At 41.4% G+C, this 24,749-nt stretch overlaps 1 protein-coding gene across 1 annotated transcript in view; it reads left to right on the forward strand.

Moving 5' to 3' along the window:
• The first annotated feature begins 4,592 nt into the window (after window positions 1–4,592).
• CLIC4 (chloride intracellular channel 4) overlaps window positions 4,593–24,749 on the forward strand; it is a 90,380-nt gene continuing 70,223 nt past the window's right edge. Inside the window, exon 1 of the mRNA XM_036843564.1 lies at window positions 4,593–5,095. Within this exon, the coding sequence (XP_036699459.1) occupies window positions 5,024–5,095 (72 nt within the window). The 5' untranslated portion in view covers window positions 4,593–5,023. The remainder of the gene's footprint in view (window positions 5,096–24,749) is intronic.

Genomic DNA, 24,749 nt, shown 5'->3' on the forward strand with positions numbered 1-24,749 from the left:
GAAATGCAAATCAAAATGACAATGAGATATCATCTCACACCGGTCAGAATGGCCATCATCAAAAAATCTAGAAACAATAAATGCTGGAGAGGGTGTGGAGAAAAGGGAACCCTCTTGCACTGTTGGTGGGAATGTAAATTGATACAGCCACTATGGAGAACAGTATGGAGGTTCCTTAAAAAACTAAAAATAGAACTACCATACAACCCAGCAATCCCACTACTGGGCATACACCCTGAGAAAACCATAATTCAAAAAGAGTCATGTACCAAAATGTTCATTGCAGCTCTATTTACAATAGCCAGGACATGGAAGCAACCTAAGTGTCCATCATCAGATGAATGGATAAAGAAGATGTGGCACATATATACAATGGAATATTACTCAGCCATAAAAAAAATGAAATGGAGTTATTTGTAGTGAGGTGGTTGGACCTAGAGTCTGTCATACAGAATGAAGTAAGTCAGAAAGAGAAAAACAAATACCGTATGCTAACACATGTATATGGAATCTAAGAAAAAAAAAAAAAAGTCATGAAGAACCTAGTGGCAAGACAGGAATAAAGACACAGACCTACTAGAGAATGGACTTGAGGATATGGGGAGGGGAAGGGGTAAGATGTGACAGGGTGAGCGAGTGGCATGGACATATATACACTACCAAATGTAAAATAGATAGCTAGTCGGAAGCAGCCGCATAGCACAGGGAGATCAGCTCGGTGCTTTGTGACCACCTAGAGGGGTGGGATAGGGAGGGTGGGAGGGAGGGAGACGCAAGAGGGAAGAGATATGGGAACATATGTATATGTATAACTGATTCACTTTGTTCTAAAGCAGAAACTAACACACCATTGTAAAGCAATTATACTCCAATAAAGATGTTAAAAAAAAAATAAAAGGATTTAAACTTAAAAAAAAAAAAATCAGGCAGTTTGCTAGGGAAGCTCACACTGGTACCTGCAACACCACCTGACCTCCTTGATGGGTGATGTAGAATCCAGACTAATGCACTGGTGGAAGGAAGCTCCTTGGAGCAGGGGGATATTTGAGTTGGGCCTTGAAGGATGGTTAGGAGCTTACCTTTTCCCATACCCACTAAGTATACAGTGTGGTGAAGAGACAGTTGTGGGTTGAAATCTCAGCTCTGCCATCTTCCCAGCTGAATTACTTGTGTTTATCTCCTCCATTCCCCAGTTTCCTTAACTGTTAAATGCGGACATTGAAAAATATTCATCTGAAATGCCATGAGGAATAAATGTGATTGGATATAAAAACACTCAGCTAGGTATCTGGCATGCAGCATGGGAGCTCAATAGTTGAGATTATGGACAGATGGGTATAAGACCAACAGCTAGTCCCTACAGAGCACTTTCCATGGGCCAGGCACCATTCTAAGCATTCAATATGGACTTATTTATCAACAATCCTTTCTGCTTATGAACAATCATAACTATTATTAGGTACTATTTTTAGACCCATTTTTACAGAGGAGAAAGGTGAACACAGCGAGGTTAAATAAGTTATCCTGAGCTAGCAAATGACAGTGGCAGGACTGGAACCCAGGCAGTCTGGCCCAGAGTCCACATACATAGCACTTTACTGCCTAAATTGCAGAGAGTGGGGTTGAGACAGTCAGCCAGCAGCACCATAGAATCAGGAGTGGGAAGAGGAAAGTGTGTCACCAGGGGAGGCTTTCTGGAGGTGCCATCTTGTCCTTTGGAAAACCTGACTTCTTATTTAGTGGCAATCATAAACAAACACAAACGACCTGGCTTCTCAGATGGGGTGAGCAAGACTTTCCAAATGGTATGTCACGGGTACAGGAAACCTCAGCTTAAACATGGCACATACACCCATTCCATAAATTCTTATTGTGTACCATGAGCTGTTCTATGAGCTGGGAATATTAGCCATAAGCAAAATTAAACAAAAATCCCTGCCCTCATGGAGTTTGTGTTTGTGCAGGAGACAGACAACGTGCAAATAATAAGTAAGATATATTTCAGAGGGTGATAAGTGTTATGGAGAGAAATAAAGTGGAGGGTAGAATAAGATCCAACTACTTGCAATGTTGAGTAGGATGATATTTAGGGAGATTTCTCTGAGAAAGTGGTATTTGAGCAAAGACCTGAAGGAGGCAAAGGAATGTGAGTTGCAGGAATTCCGGGGGAAGATTATTCCACAGAGGGAGAAGAGCAAGTGCAAAGGCCCTGAGGCAAGAGTGCATTTGGCACATTCAAGGAATAGCAAAGAGGCAGGTGTGGCTGGGATGGAGAGCAAAGGGGAGAGAAATAAGAGATGAGGTCAGAATGCGGTGGGGGTGGACGAGGGAGGAGAACACATCTCTACCCATCTTCAAGATCTGTGTGTGTGTTATAAAAACAAACGAGTATAGAATGCAAAATATGCTTGCATTTCAAAATTGGAATATGAGACTTGAATGCAATATGCTTGTGGACCCTCCCCCACATACACACCCTGTTTCTCTCCCTCTCTCTCTCTCCCCAGACTGGCACTGCCCATCCATGTGAGCCACATGGGGTTGGAAATTGGGAAACATAGGTATGAGTGGTTGTGATCAGGTTTCAAAGCACAGGCTCTGGGTCTGAGCCTCGGCGATCATCTCTACCTCAAGGCTCTGTGAAGGAGAATGTCACTGGCTTTCTCTCAGTCAGGATCTGAGTCAGTAAGGCCTAAAAAACCTTGGCTTGCTCATCCTTCCAGGCCTTGGTCATCTCCATATCCTGGTGCTGTGAGGCCAGCATGGGGCCATCAACAGACACTGCAGGTAATATTCGCTGATTCAAACTGAATTTGATAAACCTCGGGCACACGTCCGAAAACAGGACCACCTTGAAATATTCCTTTGCCTCAGGGCCAGTCTGAGGCCATCTCTGAGGTTCCATTTGATCGTTTTAGACCTGAATCTGCTTTGAACTGGTTCACTATTTTGGTTTCTTTTCAGGCAGGGAGAGACTGGAAGGGAACTTCGGTTCACTTTCCTGATTCCATGAAAAACTAACACTGGATTTAGTTCAGAGTCCAGCCAGACACTTCAGTTTTGTTTTTGTTTGTTTGTTTTGTTTTTTGGTTCAAGTCCCCATCTAGGGGACAGCCTCTTGGCGTTTACTTCTTTCCAACAAACAAGCTGGTCTTGGAGACAGTTGAATATGATGCCATCCTAGCCTACAGGGTTGGACAGGGACAGTACAAGGCCCAGTGCAGTGATAACAGCTATCACTGACTGAGCAGGACGTGTGGTAAGGCACGGACCAGTAACAGTCCCACCCGCCCATCTAGAGAATGAAACTGAGGCTTAGGGATTTCAGGATCTTGCAGTTTCAGGACTTAGTCTGACTCCAGATCATGTGCTCTGGGGTAGGATGCTTCTTTAACAGAGTCCCTGCAAGAATATTTGAGCAACTTGCCATAGACTGGGAGAGGGAGAAACTGCAGGTTTCACTGTATTTTCACGCATACCTTCAGTTTGTTCAAACGTTCTGATATGTGCTATGCACTGAGGATGTGGAAAGACAAACCTAGGGCTGGCCCTCTCAGGACTCAGCCTCCAACTTAAACTGGAAGGCGAGGAGGAGTAGCTGAGTCATGTATTACCGAAAGTCAGAAGAAGGGACAAGTAACTGTTTCCAGAGGGGGTGACATTTGCCCCAGGCAATCAACAGTAGCAAACCCTACCCGGTGCCTGGCTCAAAGTATCACAGCCCCTGTCCTCAGTGGCTTCAAACCCCAGTACAGTTTTTCCAGTTTGAGGACCACCTACATCAAAAACTTCCTGGTGCTATCTTTAGCAAACAGTAGACTCTGTTGTTAATCAGCCAAATGTATTCATTGACTAAGATTGAAAGTGTAGGTAGATTTAGAGCAACAGTACCAAGTAATAGTGAAAAAAAAAAGTCCTGGTGCTTGTTAAAATGTGAATTTCTCCCTTCCCCACTGGAGGAGAATCAGAGAATTGGGTAAAGCAGGTCTGGGTGTAGCACCCAGGTGATTCTGATGCACACTCAGGTTTGCCAGGTGAATGGGGAAAGAAATCACGCCAGGAAAGGGGAACCGTATGGACAACGGCTTGGCAGTTCGTTGTAGCCTTCAGGGACTGGGCTTGCCGTTCAAGACTGTAGGCTCTCAGAGGAGAGCGATCGCGTCCGTGCCATTTATCACCGGGGGCCTGGAACACTGTAGGGCCTCATAAATATTTGTGAATACGCTGGCTCCCAAGACAGAAGTAACGGGAGAGTCAAACGGGAAAATGAAGAAGTCAGAGGAGGGAAAAAACGGTGTTTCTAAGGGGATGAAAACTTTCCCAAAAGGGAAAAGGGAGCTCCGCCTAACACAGGGCGTTGGGGAGGCGACTGCTGCGGGAAAGGGCGATGAGTCCTGGGGGCTGCAGCGGGGGAGAGGGCGGGAGGCGCCTTCTCGCCTCTCCAGACGACGGAAAGCTGAGGTCACCTGGCACAGCGCCAGCAGCAGCTGCGAGGACGCGCCCGCGCTTCGGCGGGAGGCGGTGTCAGGCGCTGGTCCCCGGGGGACTTTCCCTTCCGTCTCCTCTGGAGGCGAGGCTCAGAGTCCCGCCCACCGCCCGCCCAAGCCTTGCCTTCTTTCGGTCCCTACCAAGGCCACTCCCCGAGCCTAAGTCAAGCCGCCTTAGCTGCCTCAAGGAGCCAGAGCGGTCCGCCCACCTCCCTCACCCGAGGCCACGCCCCCGAGCCCCGGCTGTCCTCTTTCCTCCCGGGAGTCCGGAGACGCCGAGCTTTGGCCCCGCCCCCAAACGAGGCCCCGCCCCCGGTACCCCGCCCAGCGACTTGAAACGGCTGGGGCTGCGGCTCACTCAAGAGTGGTGAGCTGGGCGTGGGGCGGTGCTGAGGAACGGACCCTGAGGCGCCGAGGCTGAGGCGAGTTAGACGCCGGGACTGTCCAGGGAGGCGCAACGCGGCAGGAGCCCGTAGCTAGAGCAGCCCCGGAGCAGAAGCAGCCGCCGCCGTCCGCGGAGCCCAGCCGAACCGGCCATGGCGTTGTCGATGCCGCTGAACGGGTTGAAGGAGGAGGACAAAGAACCCATCATCGAGCTCTTCGTCAAGGTGAGCGCTCGCCGCCGTCCCACCCCGCCGAACCCCCGGCGCTCGCCCGGCCGCGGGGGGCGGCGTCCCTGGGCGCTCCTCAGCCGCAGCGCCCCCGCGCGGCGCCCCGCGCCCGGGCCGAGGGGGAGCGCTGCTCCCGCGCCCCCGGGCCATTGTCTTCGGCCACCCGCGCCTTCCCGCCGCCGAGGCCCGTCGAGGGAGCCGGGGTGGGACCGGGACCCCACAAAGACGGCACTGCTGGACGGGGGGGCACCGCCTCCCGCCGCCCTGGCCTCGGCGGACGCCGCACCGTCGTCCCGCGTCCGGGTGGGACGAGCTGCCCCCCTCCCCCCGGGTGCCCCTGGGACCCGGGCAGGGGTGGGTCCTGTCACCCCCTCTCCCCCGCCACCGCCCGGACGCCCGACCTCACCTCACCCCACCCCAGCCCTCGGCTCTCCCAAGTTCACCCCCAGCCCGGGAGGCGAAGCCTCGAGCCCGTCGTGAGCTGATGAGCTGAACTTCTTTGAACGCTTTCTGAGCGTTTCGCTCCCGGCTGGTAGGAAACTAACTTTAATTTTCGATTCCATCTGAAACAATTTTTTAAAAAGAGCAGACATTCCTGGGCCTCAGGAAAAGACCGAGATTCCCAACTTGGGTTTTTCTGCCTTAGTTATTTTACCACCATCTGATTTTCTTGTTTCTCAAGCGCGAGTGTTTTGTATGATGCAACATTTTGGCTGCTCCCCTCGGTGTTGCTGCCTCGGGAAACATTGTGTGTGCCCTTTTGTTTTGAAAGAAAAACTGATGAGGGAAAGAACTCCTCACTTGCTTGGGCTTTAAAGGGTTGATTTTTCCCTTCTGGTCTTTTCAGTTTATATATCCTGAAACTACCATATTTGTAGACAAGTACTACCTCTAGCCCTTTCCTTTTTTCTTTAATATTTTTCGTTTTAGCAAAGGAGAAAGATAGAAGTTATGAACATCTGGATTCAACTGCCTCCCTCAAGACTTCTTTAAAATCCTCGAGATTTTCTTTCTTAGTCACTTACTTAAGCAGGCTCTTTCAGAACCAGGCTCTGAATTGGAGAGTTTAACAGAAATCCAGAACAATTTTGTTGTTTTTTTCCTGAGTTTTTATTTTAAAGAACGGGAGACACTGAAGGGTGTGTTTGAGACATGGAAAGAAGAAATGATCTGCAAGTGATGGAAACAGTGTTTGTTTTAGGATTTTCTTTCAGTTATCAGTTTTAGAAACATTTTGATTCAGGGAACTGAAACAACAGACAGGTATAGAACCCCAGAATATCTTCAACGAGTCTCTCAGTTGCTTCGAGCGGCAGATATAGTACTTTGAGATGCAGGGAATGTAGGAAGAAACCTGAAATAAGAAAAAGGAAGAGGAGTGGGAGACAGCGTGGAGAAGGGAGAAGAGTGGGTCAGAGATAAATGTTCAAAAAATTTCACTGAGCCAGGAATAGGAATGAATTTCCATAAATTCAAAAACAGTGTATCTACTAAACACCTAAAAAACATGTTACTTAAACATGTTACTTTAGAAGTATCATTAAGTTTAGTGTCAGATAAGGGTACTATCAGTAATGGCTTCTTTTCAGCATTGTACTGGAGGTCTAGCCAATACAATAAGACAAGAAAAAGAAATAAAGTATATGAATTAGAGACGAGGAGATCAATGCTTAATGCCCTACTTACTATTAATTTAACTTTTGTTAGAAGGAGAGAGGTGTTTCCCAAACTTGAGTCACTTGCATACCCCTTCTTAGTTTTCCATATATGTGTTGAATTGGTATTATTATTTACTAAATTCAGCCCGTTTTTTAAAAAACATAAACACATTGCCCTAAGCAATACATGTGAAACTGTGGATTAGGTGTGGTGACTATATTTCTTATGTACATAACTATTGTGTGTGTGTGTGTGCATAACTATTAAAAGAAAAAGTGTTTGTGAGCCACCTAAAAGCATCCTGCTTATCACTAGTTGTAAGCCTTTGTCACTGGGCTTGTTGGCAGAGAACCAGGTTCAAGTCACAGTTCTGCACTCACTGGCTGGTTTAACCTGGGCAAGTTGTTTTCCCTCTCTGAGACTTGTTTTCCTCCTTTGTGGAGTAAGAGATGAAATGCTTTCTGCTGTCCTGTGGTTTGGCATAGGTAAAACTTTATACTGATGTAAATCAGGATAACTGTTTCAAAGGGGAAAAAGGGGCCAGGTAAATTGTAGTAAAGAGTGTTCTTGATTTCCAAAATCTATGTGTGGGAAATGCAAATGGGGGAAAATCCCCTAGTAAATACAATTATTTTGAAAGCACTGAAAGGGCAGAGGCTGTGGTTGTCCAGTGTGGTGTGTTAAACAGTGTTAATTATTCTGCTAAGAGATATCTGAGTTTGTAGCAGAAAACTATTATCTACACTTAAAGGAAATGAGTGTAAAAGTGCTACCTGTTTAGGTAGCATTAAATTGAACAGAAATAGGCTAGGACCTTCCCAACTAGTGTGACTGGACTCACAGCTACATTTCTTTCCTTGTGAGTATTGTTTTTGGAGTTGTCTGTCCATGAGCCCAGTGGATCCTCGTTACTTGTATAACAGCAGTGCTCCATTTTTGTTTGTTTACCCCAACACCTATAGGATAGGGTACCCTCCCAATAGTAAAAGAGGCTTACAAAGGCAGTCATCCTCAAGAGTTAGAATGCCCTCTTTCCCTACCCTGAGAGGCCTAGTAGATGTATATATTTTGATACACCAGCCCCACTTGGGGACCACTGATTAATAGGGTGAAGTTCAAACCCTTTAGCAAGGTCATAAGGTCTCTTATCTGCTGCCGGGTTTCTAATCCAATTTGTCCACTTACTAATTGTGTGTCCCAGGACACATAAACCTCTCTGCCTCATCTGCATAGGTGGGATATTAATAGACCAACCTCATGGGATTAAATTAGTTAATATATGTGGTGATAATAAGCTTAGAACAGTGTCTAGTACACAGTAAGTAAATAAATGCTAGTTGTGTGTCATTTTGTATATACTTATTTGTATGCACATCTCCCCTGCTAGATAGGCAGTAAGTTCCTTGAGGTTAAGGTCTGAATATTGTTCTGAGTCGGTACCAAAGAGGGTACCAGATAGTTGAAATGAGATTGTTTCCTTCTTTCTGAGCATTTTGGTGTTAATATATGTGTCTGGCATGCTTCGGAATTGAGAGCTACTTACTTATTAGAGCCTGGTAGTCTGAGTCTCAAACCTTGGTCCTTCATTTGTTCAACTTTGCCTAGCCTCCAGCCTCCAAGACTCTGTGTGGTTTTATCTGTCTTTTTTCCCCTCCATTTTTTTGGTACTTCTGATCTTTTCATGTATCTGCCGTGTATTTTCCACCAATATTTCTTCATGATTACGTTCAGAATTTGGAAGCCAAGATTCTGTATTGGGTAGAAGTAAATATTGTGTTGAACAACAAAATGAGAGAAGTTGAGAAGAGACTGAATTTTTGGATTTTTCCTTTCCTTGTATATGCCTAACTCCTATTGACACTGCTGCCTTCCCCCCAGCCCCCACTAGAATCTTTGGTATGATGTGATGGTATTTCTGATTTTGGTTTAGGAGGAGTCCCTTTGCAGAGTTTAGTTTTATTGGTTGGAATTTAAAGTTGTTGGCATGCCATTTTGCATTGGGACACTCACTGTTGGCAGTCATCTCTAAACTGTTAGAATTGGGGTGGTGTAAAAAGTTAATCTGGTGCAGAGTGGCTTAACACATAAGAATGCTTCTTTTGAGATATTTGGCAGGATTTTTAATGTGTGTGGACCCTGGAGCCAGACTTCTTGGCTTGAATCTGGCTTCTAGTAGTGTGTCAGGGAAGTTTCTTAAGTTCTCAGTACCTCAGTTTCTTGACCTCTAATATCAGGATAATAATAATAACACAATTTTATAGGGTTGCCGAGGGGATTAACTGGTGATCTATGTGTATTTATTAGGGTAGTCTAAGCTTCTGTAAGAAATACTGTAATGTGCCCCAAACAGTGGTTCAGACAAAATGGAAGCTTATTTCCTTTCTCACTTAGCAACCCAGGGAGGGTGTTCTAGATGTTGGTGGCTTTTCTCCTTAGAGTCATTTAGGGACCAGAGTCTTTCCAGCTTCTTTTTCCACCAACCCCCATAGCATTGCCCTCCTCACAGTTGGCAAAGCTGGTTGCTGAGAAGTCCTGGTTGCAGCAGTGGGAGGTGAAGAGTATGGAGGAGGCTCATGTCAAGGCCCCCAGCCCAGAACTTCTACCTGTCACTTCCTTTCATACTCCAATGGGGAGAACTTTAATCACATGGTTTTGTCTAACTGCAAGGAGTGCTGGGAAATGTGATCTAACCATATATCACTCTACGTAAGTATTAGGAATAGTGCTTGGCACACAGTAGACACCTATTTTTGTTGTTGATGATAGTATATTCTTTTTTTTCCGCCATACAGTGTGGCTTTGCAGGATCTTAGTTCCCTGACCAGGGATTGAACCCAGGCCCTTGGCAGTGAAAATGCAGAGTCCTAACCACTGGACTTCCAGGGAATTCCCAAAAGTGTATTATTCTTTTTTTAAAAAAATTATTTATTTATTTATTTATTTGGCTGCGTCGGGTCTTAATTGCAGCACGTGGGCTCTTCCTTGCGGCGTGCAGGCTTCTCTCTAGTTGTGGTGCATGGGCTCTGTAGTTGCGGCATGAGGGCTTTCTAGTTGTGGCCCGAGGGCTCAGTAGTTGCTGCGTGCGGGCTTAGTTGCCCCGCGGCATGTGGGATCCTAGTTCCCTGACCAGAGATCAAACCCACATCCCCTGCATTGGAAGGCGGATTCTTAACCACTGGACCACTAGGGAAGTCCCCCCTCCAATAGTATATTATTCTTAAATGTGGGCTTCATTAATAGAATTCAGGGGATTCTGTAAATCATTGAAATTACATTTAAAATTCTATATGAGTCTCTTTTTGGGGGATTAGGAACCATTGTTCTAAATGGTGGCATTCTGAGTGTCGAGCGTAATTCATACAGGCAAGGTATAGAAGAAAGGTTTGGGCTACATGATCGTTAAAGTCACTTCCATCTTATTATCTGTGATTTAAAGCATTTGTTGGCATGAAGGAAGTGCCTAATACTGAGTTAGGTACTATGGGAGATATAAAAAATTATTAAACATTTTCTACCTTTAGGTTTATAAATTTTATTGGAAAGAAAACAATACAGGATGGTACATGCTTAATGAGTCAAGTGTGGTTCACATTAAGTTGGGCCAGGACATGTGGGGAAAGATGGAAGTAAGCTTTAACTTGACCTTGAAAAAGTGGCTGGAATAAGTGAATTGGGAATAGCCAAGAATGGGAATATTAGTTTTGACATCATTCGTAAACTCGTTATGCCAGGAAACAGTAGACAGATGATACTTTTGAAGAAGAAGGACCCAGCAATGATTCAAACCCATAGTGCCAGGGAGAGAAGTTATTTAAAAGTTGAGAATGAGACTTTTAAAACCTAACTTTTAGTCTTGTTTGTTCTCCCAACACTTCCCTACTTTTTGGATTGCTGTCTATTCAGCAACTTCCCAGCAGCATTTGGGAAGGTGCAAATGGATTGTACAGATGGGCAAACTCTCAGCTGTTTTTTTACAGTATAAAATGGGAGTTCTTTTTTTTTAAAAATTAATTTTATTTATTTATTTAGTTTTGGCTGCGTTGGGTCTTCATTGCTGCACACGGGCTTTCTCTAGTTGCGGCGAGTGGGGGCTACTCTTTGTTGAGGTGCGCGGGCTTCTCATTGCGGTGGCTTCTCTTGTTTCAGAGCACAGGCTCTAGGCGCGTGGACTTCAGTAGTTGTCGCGCGTGGGCTCAGTAGTTGTGGCTTGCGGGCTCTAGAGCGCAGGCTCGGAAGCTGTGGTGCACGGGCATAGTTGCTCCGCAGCATGTGGGATCTTCCCAGCCCAGGGCTTGAACCCGTGTGCCCTGCACTTGCAGGCGGATTCTTAACCACTGCAGCACCAGGGAAGCCTGGGAGTTCTTTATATTTTGTTCTGAGGGCAGGTTTTTTTTTTTTTTTTTTTTTAAACACAGACAGATGAAATAAATTTTCTATAGGCAATGATGCTGAGAACTTTGTTTTAATAATTGAACAAAAACTAACTCAACGTCAAGACAGTGTTACCTTGGATGAATTGGTTTGACATTCATTTGAGGTTTCCATAGGGGAAAATTCAGGAGATAGAAATGAATGTAAAAATGTGAAGTTAATGGGAACTCTATTGTTATTATGTTTTGTCTGAGCTGTTCTTGAAGACGTAACAGTGCCCCTCTGAGCAAAGGCCAAGGTGATAATTTTGGTTAAATGTAAAATTCTGAGAGAAAGGGGCCCAAAATGGGTAAGAGGTGGGAGGATTCTGAGACAAGGTGACTGAACACATGAAAAGTCTAACGGTAAGGGGCGGGTGGGTGGGAGGGATAAATTAGGAGGTTGGGATTAACATATACACACGACTATATATAAAGGAGATAACCAACAAGGACCTGCTGTATAGCACAGGGAACTATACTCCATATTTCGTAATAACCTATAAAGGAAAAGAATCTGAAAAAGAATGTGTGTGTGTGTACAAAACTGAATTACTGTGCTGTACACCTGAAACTAACACGACATTGTAAATCAACTATACATCGATTAAAAAAAAATAAAAAAACCTAACGGTAGGAATAATAATAGGAAAGAGGCAATGCGGAGGACCTGGCTGTCACTAAAAATCTGAGCTGGTTTGGAAGGATGCTTACAGAGATGCCTGGAAGCTGGGAAAAGGATGGTGAGCAAGACTTTCCCACTTCCTGTTTCATTGGCACTGTGGAGCCTCAGTGTTCTAATGTCTCCTGAATAGGGAATTAGTGAGTCTATTAAAGGGAAATTTGTTAGCCAGGATGGGAAGTGTGATTAAGGCATGAATTAAGATTTTGATTAAGTAGGGGAGTAAGTTAGGATAGGTTTGCCCATTGTATAGGTTCCTGTAGAAAATGGAAAGGGAGTTTTTGAAGGAAAGTAACATTAAGGTCGTGATTACAAACTGTCCAAGTATGATTTAACAGAAATCTAAACTTAATTCAGGGCATCAGTTTGTGAATTCTCTGGAAGTTTTAATCCTTTTGTCTTTTTGGAGACCTGACTTTTATCCGTCAGTGCTCAGTACCAAGAAATGGTATAAGGAATATCAGTTAGCCTTGTTTTGGTTTCTGTTATTTTCCTTTATTTAAAATATAAAACCAGGAGACTGTAGTAGTCTAAATTTATGAAAATAACAACTTATGTAGATAAATGAGACTATATTTGAAAGTTGTGCCAAAGATGACCTAGGAGTCTTTTATATTTTAATATCAATATTTTGAAGAGGGCTTCCCTGGTGGTGCAGCGGTTAAGAATCCGCCTGCCAATGCAGGGGACATGGGTTTGAGCCCTGGTCCGGGAAGATTCCACATGCCGCGGAGCAACTAAGCCCGTGCGCCACAACTACTGAGCCTGTGCTCTAGAGCCCGCGAGCCACAACTACTGAAGCCCGTGTGCCACAACTACTGAAGCCCGTGTGCCTACAGCCCGTGCTCTGCAACAAGAGAAGCCACTGCAATGAGAAGCCCGTGTACCACAACGAAGATCCAATGCAGCCAAAAATGAATAAATAAAACAAATAAATTAAAAAAAATATTTTGAAGAAGTAACAATATTAGAACCAGGGCCATGTATTGACCCTCAGAGCATAGATTTTGTTCTGTAGATTTTTTTTTTTTTTGCTTTGCTTACAGCTGAAATACAGTGTGACTCTAAGCAAAGGTGTAACAGGTTTTTTACATTTTTTTGGTAATAAAATTATTACTTCCAACTTTACAGGTGAACTAATTCATTTTTGTGAAAATGATTAAGTTTTCATTATAATAGAATAGTAAAAATGTCAATCGTCTGTAATAATTTAAGTACTGAATTTTGCCATCATGCAGCATAGGTATTTATTTGTATGTGTGAGAGAAGGAAAAAGGAGAATCTGAACAAACATTGGAGAATACAAAGACAAACAATTAGATGAAAGCTGAAGTAATTAAGAACTTTTTAAAGAATATATGAGTTCTATGCATGTTTTCCTCAGCTAACAACCAGTTGCTTTATTATGGAGGTGGAGACCAGGTGGTAGATTGCTAGAGTGAAAGTTCATTAAAAGCTAAAGACAACCGAATCAGGCCGTTGTGCTACATAGGGAAATGGAAGAGTGGTGAGACCAGACTACATAGACTAATCGAGAGAAAAGAAGATGGTTAGACTTAAATGAAATTTTGGCCTTGAATATACATATGCGCAAGACTTAACTGAAAAATTTGCAGAGACATAAACTTATGAAGAGTGTGAAGTTTTGTATTATTTGATCTTCTAAGTTACAGAATATTTTAGTTAACACAGGAATCTGAATTTTTGATTTAAAAATGTTGAGGGCTTTTTGATTCTTCATTAAATCAAGTAAAAACTGTTACTAGCCATCAATAACATGGACTTTACTTACATTTTGTAATTGTCAGCAGGACCCTTGACTGCAAATGTACCTAAAAAAGTGACTCAGAATAAATAGTATCTAACCTTAGTCTGTTTTAGTTTAAATATTGGCCCTAAATTTGAAAAGTAATGTCATTTTCCTTCTGCTTCCTAGTATATTCATTTGTATGTATTGTGCTTTAAAAAAGTGGTTTTTTTCCAGTTATAAAAGCAACACTTGTTTACCGTAGACAACTTAGAACACAGAAAAGCACCATAAAATAAAAATTATGTATATTCCCTTTTTCTTGAAATGACTGCTGTTGCTATTTTGTTATGCGTCCTAATCTTATTCATAAACTTGCATGAATTATTGATGACATTTTATGTATAATATTTTAATGTTCTTCATGACAGCAGAATTCTTGGAAGAATGCACAGTGAAGCCCAATCTAGTATGTAACATGTATTGGGTTAAGTGAGTTGGTTTAAAGAAAATTTACTTTATTTAGGTTTTATCAGAGAAACTCAGATTGGATTTTATCAGAGAAACTCAGATTGGATTTACCTTCCTAATGGCACTAAAAGAACATTTACCCTGTTTGATCTTTGCTTGAAGAAGGGAAGCTTTTATGTTGTGAAATCTGCCAACACCTAGAATTGCTCATAGTATAGATATTGATTAAATGGTTTGAAGGTAAGCCCTCCTTTGTGCTCTTTAGGAGAAATCTGTTTTGAAAAGTCAAAATATTTTTTAGCATTAATTTTCCCCTTCAATAACTGTCTAGTAGGTGAGGTATGCCCATTTTATAGTTGGAGGATATAAGATGCAATCTTTGTCTAGGAACAGTCGAGTACAGTATAGGGATCATTATAGAAGCAAATATTGAATACTTTCCATGCACTAAGTGCTGGAGAGGGAAAGAAATAAGAACAGGTTCCCTTGTCTTCAAGGAGCTCACAGAACAGCTTAATGGACAGAGGATGAGTAAATGAGCCATGGTTGATGATGGCTTTTTCCCATGTAATACAGTGACTTTTTGTCTCATGTGCTTTTTAAAGTCCAGTTGAATTAAGACCTTAAGAAATGATTTATGTGGCAACCTACGTGACATAATTGACTTAGAGATGAGTGAAATGTTTATGTTGTATTCTAACAGATGAAGGGTAGTTAGTATTACTGAATCTACCAAGTATTGTATATTATCAGTTTGAAGAAACTTTTATCCTTTCCCTCAATAATTAGTTGTGTTATAGTCTGTAATTTTGTCTAAAATAAAACTGTGATACTTCTTGCCATAAATCTTAAATGGATCCTACTTTCTCTAGTTGTTTATTGAATTAGATACAAACTCCATGATCTAGCATTCATATTCATAGTCTTTCAGATCATGATCCTGACTTGTGTTTTCAGTCTTTTCCCCCACTGCAGCTGCAGATATACCTCATGTTCTAGGCAGATTGGTCTTCAACATGCCCTGTACTACTCTGCCTTCATGGAAGATTTTTGCTCTTGTTTCTTTCATTTGAAATATCTTTGGCTTTGCCAGCCTCTCCCCCTACCTTCAATTTCTGCCTGCCAGAATAGTATTCGTTCTTTTTTCATTCAATTGTTTAACAACTATTGAAGCACTGTTTCTAGGGACTTGGATACATCAAAGAACATTATGGCATTCATATTCAGTTGGGGAAGGCAAAAAATAAACGTATGTCTACTAGTGAAAAGTGCTATGAAGAAAAATGAAATAGGGTAAGGAGTATAGAGAATGATAGGGGGGTGTGCTCTTTTCGATTTAACAGGACATTCTGTTGAGTCTGTAGCCTTGCAGAAAGTAGCACAGGGAGGTGAGGGCAGAATCAGGGAGACTAAATAGGAGGCTGCTTAGTAATTCAGGCAAGAAATGATGGTGGCTTGGACTGAGGTGAGAAGTAGTCTAATTCTGGATATATTTCTAAGATGGAGATCACAGGATTTCCTGATGGATTGGATGTGGAACGTGAAAGAAGGAGAAGTCAAAGATGATTCTGAGATTTTTGTTCTGAACAACTAGAATGATGGAGTTGCCATTAACTGAGATGGGGAAGCCTTTGGGAAGGGCTAGTTCTGATGGAGAGATCAGGAGTTTAGTTTGTGATGTGTTAAATTTGAATATTTTAAGACCTCATGGAACCTGTTGTCTAGTGAGAGAGGCATATGTTAAAAAAATACACAAATATAGTATATAATTACATTAAGGACAAGAACAGGGTGTCTTGAGAAAGAATGACAGGAAGTTCAATTTAGATGGAAGCTTAATGGGGACTTCTTTGAGAAAATGACTTGTAGGATGAATAGTAATTAGGGGAAGAATGAGAGGAAGAGCATTCCAGGCTGGAGGAATTGGCATATGTAAAGGCTGGAAGTATTCAACAAATTGAGAGCTTGGCTGGAATAGAGAGAACAAGACTGAGGTGTAGAGTGAGGAATAGACAGGCTACATCATGGAGGTTCTTGTGTGTCATGTGAGGTTTTTTTAATATAAATTTATTTTATTTATTTATTTTTGGCTGCGTTGGGTCTTCATTGCTGCGCACGGGCTTTCTCTAGTTGCGGCGAGCAGGGGCTACTCTATGTTGCGGTATGCGGGCTTCTCATTGCAGTGGCTTCTCTTGTTGCAGAGCACAGGCTCTAGGCACGCGGGCTTCAGTAGTTGTGGTGCATAGGCTCAGTAGTTGTGGCTTGCAGGCTGTAGAGCACAGGCTCAGTAGTTGTGGCGCATGGGCTTAGTTGCTGCGCGGCGTGTGGGATCTTCCTGGACCAGGGATCGAACCCATGTGCCTTGCATTGGCAAGTGGATTCTTAACCACTGCGTCACCAGGGAAGTCCCGTCATGTGAGTTTTATCCTTAGTAAAAAGGCAGTTCTCAAAGGGAGTGTCATGATTTGATCTGCATTTTAGGATGAGTAGTCCAGCCGTTCTGTGGAAAATGAAGAGAGGCAAGAGTGGAAACAAGGAACACTACTTGCAGGCTGTTGTGATGGAGAAAGATGATGGTGGTGGTTTGGATTAGGATGGTGATGGAGAGAAGAGAATGGATTTGAGATGAATTTTGGAAGTGGAGTACATAGGAAGATACTGAAAAAGGAGTTCTGAGAAAGAGAGAAGTGTGAAAAATGACTTGGGTATTTTAGTAGAATCACTGGTTGATAGAGGTGCCTTTTATTGAGATGGAGGAGGAGCAGACAGTGTTGTTTTTGACTTAATGAGTGTGAGATGACCGAGATGTCAAGTGGAGATGTCTAGTAGCAAGCTGGATGTACAGACCTGATGCTCAGAAAGAAGTCTAGGCAGAGTAGGGAGATTTGGGACTTGAGTGCGTGTGTGTGTGTGAGTGTGTGTGTAGACATATTTGATTTGTTTGTTTGTTTATGTGGTATTTAAAGTGTGTGAGATCATTCTGTGGAGGAGTGAAGAATAGGGAGAATGCCCAGGACCAAGTTCTGAGGAACTCACAACACTAAGGGGTTGTATAATAGAGAATCTGGAAAAGGAGAACTAGGAGGAGTTGCAATCAAGCAGTAGTGGGAAGAGGAAAACTATGAGAGCAAGGTGCCAAGGAAACTAGGAGAAGTTTGTAAGGAGGAAGCGACCAGTTGTGTCAAGTCAGATGAGTGTGTATTTGCTTTATCAGCCTGGAAGTCATCGGTAACCTTAGTAGTAACAGCTTTGGTGGCGTGGTGGTGGGGAAGCCATAATAAAGTGGGTGGAAGAGTGAAGAGGAAGTAAGAGAGTGGGGTCAATGAGTAAAGCCAAATTCTAACAAGAAACTTGGGTGTGTAAAAGAGACAGGTTGGTAGGTAGAAGGGGATACATGTCAAGGGAAGACTTTAAGAAAAAAAAAAGTATCAGCTGTAAGAGCTATAATGTAGGAAGGAACACTTACACCATCATCTTTAAGGGGAAAATATTTCCCATGAGAATCATCATAATTCACTGACTGGGAGGACTTTTTACTGCAAGGAAGATCTGGTTTGTGTACATTTAGAATAGACGCTTAATCTCACTGACTTTTTTTCTGTTGCATTTTCCAAATACATGAGTTAGAAATATAGAAGAGTATTTCATACTTAATTGAACTAATATAAATATTTACAAGGTGCTTTCTATGTGCCAGGCACTGTTTACTGCATTACATGTATTAACTCATTTGATTGTTCTTCCAGAAAATATTTGCTGAAGGAATATACAGAAGCTTTTTTTTTGTCCTCTTCCCTTGAACAGGGTTGATTCCAGAGGAGACTGGGGGGAAAAGAAGAAATAAAAGATCACATTATTGGGGAAAAGCAGATGCCTGTTAAATTCACAGAAATCTTCATATAGAGAAGCCAGAGAAATAAGCTGGGAGTAGAATGCCAATCACTGGGCTCAGTTCATATTTGCAGTTTTGATTTAGAGCCTCAAAATCATTGTTACTTTAGATTGAAATGAACAGTTACCTTTTTTTCCTTGCAAAATAAAGAAGATTGAAGGGAGATTCCACAGCTGTGTTCTGGCCCTAAGTTTGTGGTTTGACAGTCCACAAGCCCCAAGAGTTGCTGTCATTCTCCTGATGACTCATCAGGGACCCGTGTGCTAGATTATGGTGTTGCCTCAGTGTTGCTTGTAAAGGTTCTTTCTGTCCTGTGTAATATTTGAGATTCGAGATCCCAAAGTCAGACCTAGAGGATGATTGTAGACTTGAAGTATCATTTGTATTCCTTATGTAGGCACTGAAATAGTCTATTTCAGAATTGAAGATAATTAGAATTAATACTTCAAGTAGGCAATTGAGGTGTCATTTGGAAGACTGGATCTTTGTGTTACATTGTTGCTGTAGGGTAGTGGTTAAGAGCATAGGTTCTGGAGCAATGTAGACTGTTTCAACCCTAGTTCTCCCTTTGTGCCTTAGTGTCTCCACTGGGGTAATAGTATTTACTTCTTGGGTTTTTGTGAAAATTAAAAGAGTTAATATAAGAAAAGCACTTGGTGGCTGACACAGTAAGCATTGTTTGCTTGTTATCCCATGGACCTTTGGGAATGCTGAGTTAAGACTGCCCATGGATAGTTTGTATGTTTAACATATATGCTTTCAACCTCCAGGATGTTACTGTGAGAAGCATCTGCCAGGCTGCCATTACAAATAGGTGGGGAACTTTCCATTGTTTATCAGAAGAGCAGGTTTAGTACAAAAAAAAGTCCAAGATTAGACCTGAACTTATTCCTGAATTAACTTCAGTGAACCATGATCCTGTTGACACTTGTTAGGTAACTAAAGGACAGTCAGATTGGACTCTGCCATCTTAGAACATCTGCCTCAGCAGCTCTTTCTGGACTTGTAGCTAAAGCTGAGAGTCCATTATTATCAAGAGTGTTTTTCTTGTTTTTTACTTCTTTGTTTTGTCTTCTTTTCTTTTTCTTTCTTTCTTCTTTTTCTTTTTTGTGAGAGCATAAAAAAAATAAAGAGGGATAATCTAAAACATATAGGATCTAGTGGTTCTGCAGAAGTACTTTTGACTTATGGATCTTGGCATATATATAGGTTTCACTTAGCTCCCTGTGCTACTACATTTCACTGTTCCTTGATTTTTATGGTAAACTTTGGCATGGCTGTAATTGATAGATGATGTAAGGATCATAAAGTGACTTTAAAATCCTTCATTTTATAATGTTATAAGCTTTTTGAAACTACTTAATTTATTCCTATATAAGATAGAGTACACTGGTGTATAAAAATGAGCAGTAGGTTTTTGTTTTCCTATTAAAGTCAGAGTAATAGTCGTAAGATAATAGGTAGCATCGAGTGCTTACTGTGGTTCAGGCACAGTGTGCCAAGCCCTTTACATATGTTATGTAATTTAATCCTCATATAAACTCAGAAATAGGAACTATCAGTACTGTTTTGCACATGAGGTTTAGGTCATTTCTTGTGTGTGCTCACAGGGCTGGTACATAGCAGTACTGGGATTCGTACCAAGGTCTTTGTGATTCAGAGAGACTGACTCTTAACCACTAAGAGCGTTTTTATTTGTTTATATTCTTTTTCTCTGTTTGAAACTTGAATTTTTACAGAACAGAGTTTTATTTTCACTATTTGCTGTTTTCAGTCACCCTGAAAAATGAAAAAGAAAGAATTCAGAGAATGTTTAAGAATATTTCGAAAACACTAACAACCAGTGAGCCTAGTTGTTAAATGACTTTGGTGCTTCCAGTTCTCTTGGTTAAATTTGAAAGGAAACTGTAAACTTTCCATTACCTCATCTCTTTGCATTTTGGGGGCCTGGTTAATTAGTATTTTTAAAAGTACTTTAAGGGTTTATTTATAAACTTGTTGAGGGACTTGACTTGAACATCACATATTTGATTTTAGGATTGTTTTCCAATTTAGAAGTGTCAAACAGTCCCAAGTTTAACAAAAATCATGTATTAAATTGTTAGTTTTAGTTTTCCTGTTCTTTTTTTTTTTTTTTTAACCTCTCCCTTCAGAGGAGCCTACACTAATCTTTGCATTGTTGACAGAAAAAAAGCAAGGAAGTTTCTTTTTGTGGAGAGAGGAAATGGCTGTTAGTTCAGGACTTTATCCATATTAGGTATAAACTAAATATAGATGTGTATTCCAGGAGTGAAGTCACATCTATAAAGTTTCTTAAGCAGAGCTAATGAGATCAGCCAGTGCTTTTGGATCTGGGTTTTTTTCTTTAATTTTTTTGTTTTGTTTTTTTTTTTTAACTTTTGGCTCACTAAAAGGTTACCAAACTGATTAGTCCTATGGTCTGCCTTCCATGTCCCTTAAAAATTTTTTTTTATAAGGAATCTTCCTTTAAGCAAACATAAATTTAAAATATTCTGCTTTGTGTGTAAGGAATAGTTACTTACTTATGCCTCTTTTTTTTTTTGGCTGTGCTGCGGGTCTTGCGGATCTCTGTTCCGTGACCAGGGATTGAATCCCAGCCATGGTAGTGAAAGCCTGGAATCCTAACCACTAGGCCACCAGGGAACTCCCGCTTAAGCCTCTTTTTTTTTTTTTTTTTTTTAATTTTTTTTATTTATTTATGGCTGTGTTGGGCCTTCGTTTCTGTGCGAGGGCTTTCTCTAGTTGCGGCGAGCAGGGGCCACTCTTCATCGTGGTGCGCGGGCCTCTCACCATCGCGGCCTCTCTTGTTGCGGAGCACAGGCTCCAGACGCGCAGGCTCAGTAATTGTGGCTCACGGGCCCAGTTGCTACGCGGCATGTGGGATCTTCCCAGACCAGGGCTCGAACCCGTGTTCCCTGCCTTGGCAGGCAGATTCTCAACCACTGCGCCACCAGGGAAGCCCCTTAAGCCTCTTTTTGAGGGGGTGTAATAAATATTTTAGTTTCTTGACTCTCTTGTTATTTTCCTATCTCTATCTTTTGTTTGTTTGTTTGTTTAGTTCGTTTTACCCTTAAGTCTTTTTCACACATATTTTTACTGTGAGGCTAGACTCTTGTTGTCTTGCTGTCATCTGTTTTACTTAGTATCTTCTTGGTTTATTTGGTGTTTAACCATTAAGTCAGATCTCAGTGTGGCCAGGTAGTAATAGGATTCTTCTGATTGGTTGGTTAGTACAGGTATCGTAGTAGAACAGAATGAAGAAATCTCCCGTTTCTGGCCAGAAGCACAGGTCGTTCTCAATAAGGACTTTTAAAAGTCCCCCCAAAGCATTCTTACCCACAATAAATGTTTGCAGCTCTTGTGCTCCTTCTCAGAGCCCTTTGCAGGCATGCCAAAACATTCAGGCACTTAGCAATGTACTGTGCTGCTGAAGAGAAGAATGATCTACCTTTATAGCATATCTTTATTAGGAATATTTTAAAATACAACTAACTCTGTAAAAAGTTTATCTTAACATATTTCAAGGGTTTTAGTTCATGAAACCAAATGCCCTCCAAGGTTTAGTTCAGCTATCTTCTGAATCCTCCTCTGATCTTTGTGCTTCCTCAGCAGAGCTAACCCTTCCTACCCTCTGTCTGGAGCACGTTGTGCAGTTGCATGTTCTGCCACTCATCTGAATCATTTTTCTTCATATCATTGTTCCAGTTAGAATGTGAATTCCAGGAGATCAGGGTCAGGGATTATTTTCTTCATCTTTTATTTCTCACCTAACACAAATCTTGTCATATAAGAGATAACTCATCAATTCAGTAAGTATCTATTAACGTTTTGGGACAAATTGGTATGTGTAGTCTGGGAATAGAAGCGAGTAAGAGAGTATTAAGTCTGTTTCTGGTATTGTGTTCTATATTAACTCATAGTAAAATACCAGAAATAAAAATAGTGTTCAGTTATTGAATTTGAGACTTGTAATTTAGGTTTTATGACTAAGCTGCTCACTAGATAGATAGCCATTGATCTAAACTTAATAACAGATTGGTTTAGAGGTCAAGAATCTTCAAATTATATAACTGAAAGATCAGGTTTAAGTTGTTGTTCTCATCTGTAAAGTGGGTGTGTTTCTTAGAAGTGATGAACACTCTAGTCCGGATTTATTTTATGTACCCAAAGTAGCCTGAGTCTTGGGTGTTTAGGCCCCAGATTGGACTCTGCCATCTTAGAACATCTGCCTCAGCAGCTCTTTCTGGACTGTAGCTAAAGCTGAGAGTCCATTATTATCAATAGTGTTTTTCTTGTTTTTTATTTCTTTGTTTTGTCTTCTTTTTCTTTTTCTTTCTTCTTTTTCTTTTTTGTGAGAGCACAAAAGAAATAGAGATTTCAAAATCAGGTCCAGATAATTAAATTTTCATAATTGGAAGTAGTTTATTAGAAAAAAATATAAATGGAGTCAATGAAATTTATCAGTGATAATGGGAGCAGTTTGCCAGAGAAATTAAAAATTTTTCAAGAGCAAATTATTTTACCAGAAAGATATTGTATTTCCAGATGAACTACCTGAAAGATAAATATTTTATGTCTAAAATAAAACAAATAAAGCACTGTTTTAAGTTAAAATTTGCCTTTATCATATTTAAGACACCTGTGCATTGAAATGGTAAGTAACTTTTCACAGCTGCAATATGTTGTTGAGTATATAGTTTTAAAAGAAACTTATTTTGTAATATGTTTTAATGAAAGTTTTTTAAAAAATTTTATTTATTTATTTATGTATTTATTTATTTATGGCTGTGTTGGGTCTTAGTTTCTGTGCGAGGGCTTTCTCTAGTTGCGGCAAGTGGGGGCCACTCTTCATCGCGGTGCGTGGGCCTCTCACTATCGCGGCCTCTCTTGTTGCGGAGCACAGGCTCCAGACGCGCAGGCTCAGCAATTGTGGCTCATGGGCCTAGTCGCTCCGCGGCATGTGGGATCTTCCCAGACCAGGGCTCGAACCTGTGTCCCCTGCATTGGCAGGCAGACTCTCAACCACTGCGCCACCAGGGAAGCCCTAATGAAAAGTTAAACATAGATACTCCAAAATAAAATACCAAAGAATCATTCATTCATATGTTTATTGTGTGTGAGTATTTTATATTAAAATATTCTATAGCATTTTTATGACTTCAGTTTTGCATTGCTTATTGTTGTTATTAATCCTTTGTTCTTAGTCATTTAGAGGTCCAAAATTTAGCTATTAAATAATACTGTAGTGTAATGAGCACATGAAAAGATGCTCAACATCGCTAGTTATTAGAGAAATGCAAATCAAAACTACAATGAGGTATCACTTCAAACTGGTTAGAATGGCTATCATCAAAAAGTCTACAAATAGGGACTTCCCTGGCGGAGTCCAGTGGTTAAGACTCTGTGCTTCCACTGCAGGGGGCATGGGTTCGATCTCTGGTCGGGGAACTAAGATCCTCAATGCTGCGTGGTGTGGCCAAAAAAAATAAAAAAATAAAAAGTCTACAAATAATAAATGCTGGAGAGGGTGTGAGGAAAAGGGAACCCTCCTACACTATAGGGTAGGAATGTAAATTGGTACAATCACTATGGAGAACAGTATGAAGGTTCCTTAAAAAGCTAAAAATAGAGTTACCATATGATCCAGCAATCCCACTCCTGGGCATATATCTGGAGAAAACCATCATTCGAGAAGATACATGCACCCCAGTGTTCATTGCAGCACTATTTACAATAGCCAAGACATGGAAGCATCCTAAATGTCCATCAACAGAGGAATGGATAAAGAAGATGTGGTACATATATACAATGGAATATTACTCAGCCATATAAAGGAATGAAATAATGTCCTTTGCATTATGGATGGATGGGCCTAGAGATTATCATACTAAATGAAGTAAGTCAGAGAAAGACAAATATCATATGACATAACTTATATGTGGAATCTAAAAAAATGATACAAATGAACTTATTTACAAAACAGAAACAGACTCACCAGCTTTGTAAACAAATTTATGATTACCAAAAGGGAAAGGTAGGGGGGAGGGGTAAATTAGGCGTTTGGGATTAACAGATACACACTACTGTATATAAAATAATCAACAAGGACCTACTGTTTAGCACAGGGAACTCTATTCAATATTCTGTAATAACCTATATGAGAAAAGAATCTGAAAAAGAATGGATATATGTATATGTGTAACTGAATCACTTTGCTTACCTCTGAAACTAACACAACACTGTAAATCAACTATACTCCAATATAAAATAAAAATTAAATTAAAAAACATAATACTGTAGTGTAATGAGCACATGAAAAGATGCTCAACATTGCTAATTATTAGAGAAATGCAAGTCAAAACTACAATGAGGTATCACCTCAAACCAGTAAGAATGACTATCATCAAAAAGTCTACAAATAATAAATGCTGGAGAGTGTGGAGAAAAGGGAACCCTCCTACACTGTTGGTGGGAATGTAAATTGGTGCAGCCACTATGGAAAACAGTATGAGGTTCCTTAAAAAACTAAGAATAGGGCTTCCCTGGTGGCGCAGTGGTTGAGAATCCGCCTGCCAATTCAGGAGACACGGGTTCGAGCCCTGGTCTGGGAAGATCCCACATGCCGCGGAGCAACTGAGCCCGTGAGCCACAACTACTGAGCCTGCGTGTCTGGAGCCTGTGCTCAGCAACAGGAGAGGCCGCGACAGTGAGAGGCCCGCGCACCGCGACGAAGAGTGGCCCCCGCTCGTCACAACTAGAGAAAGCCCTTG

The sequence above is a fragment of the Balaenoptera musculus genome, chromosome 1 (genome assembly GCF_009873245.2).
Source record: "Balaenoptera musculus isolate JJ_BM4_2016_0621 chromosome 1, mBalMus1.pri.v3, whole genome shotgun sequence".
NCBI classification, from domain to species: domain Eukaryota; kingdom Metazoa; phylum Chordata; class Mammalia; order Artiodactyla; family Balaenopteridae; genus Balaenoptera; species Balaenoptera musculus.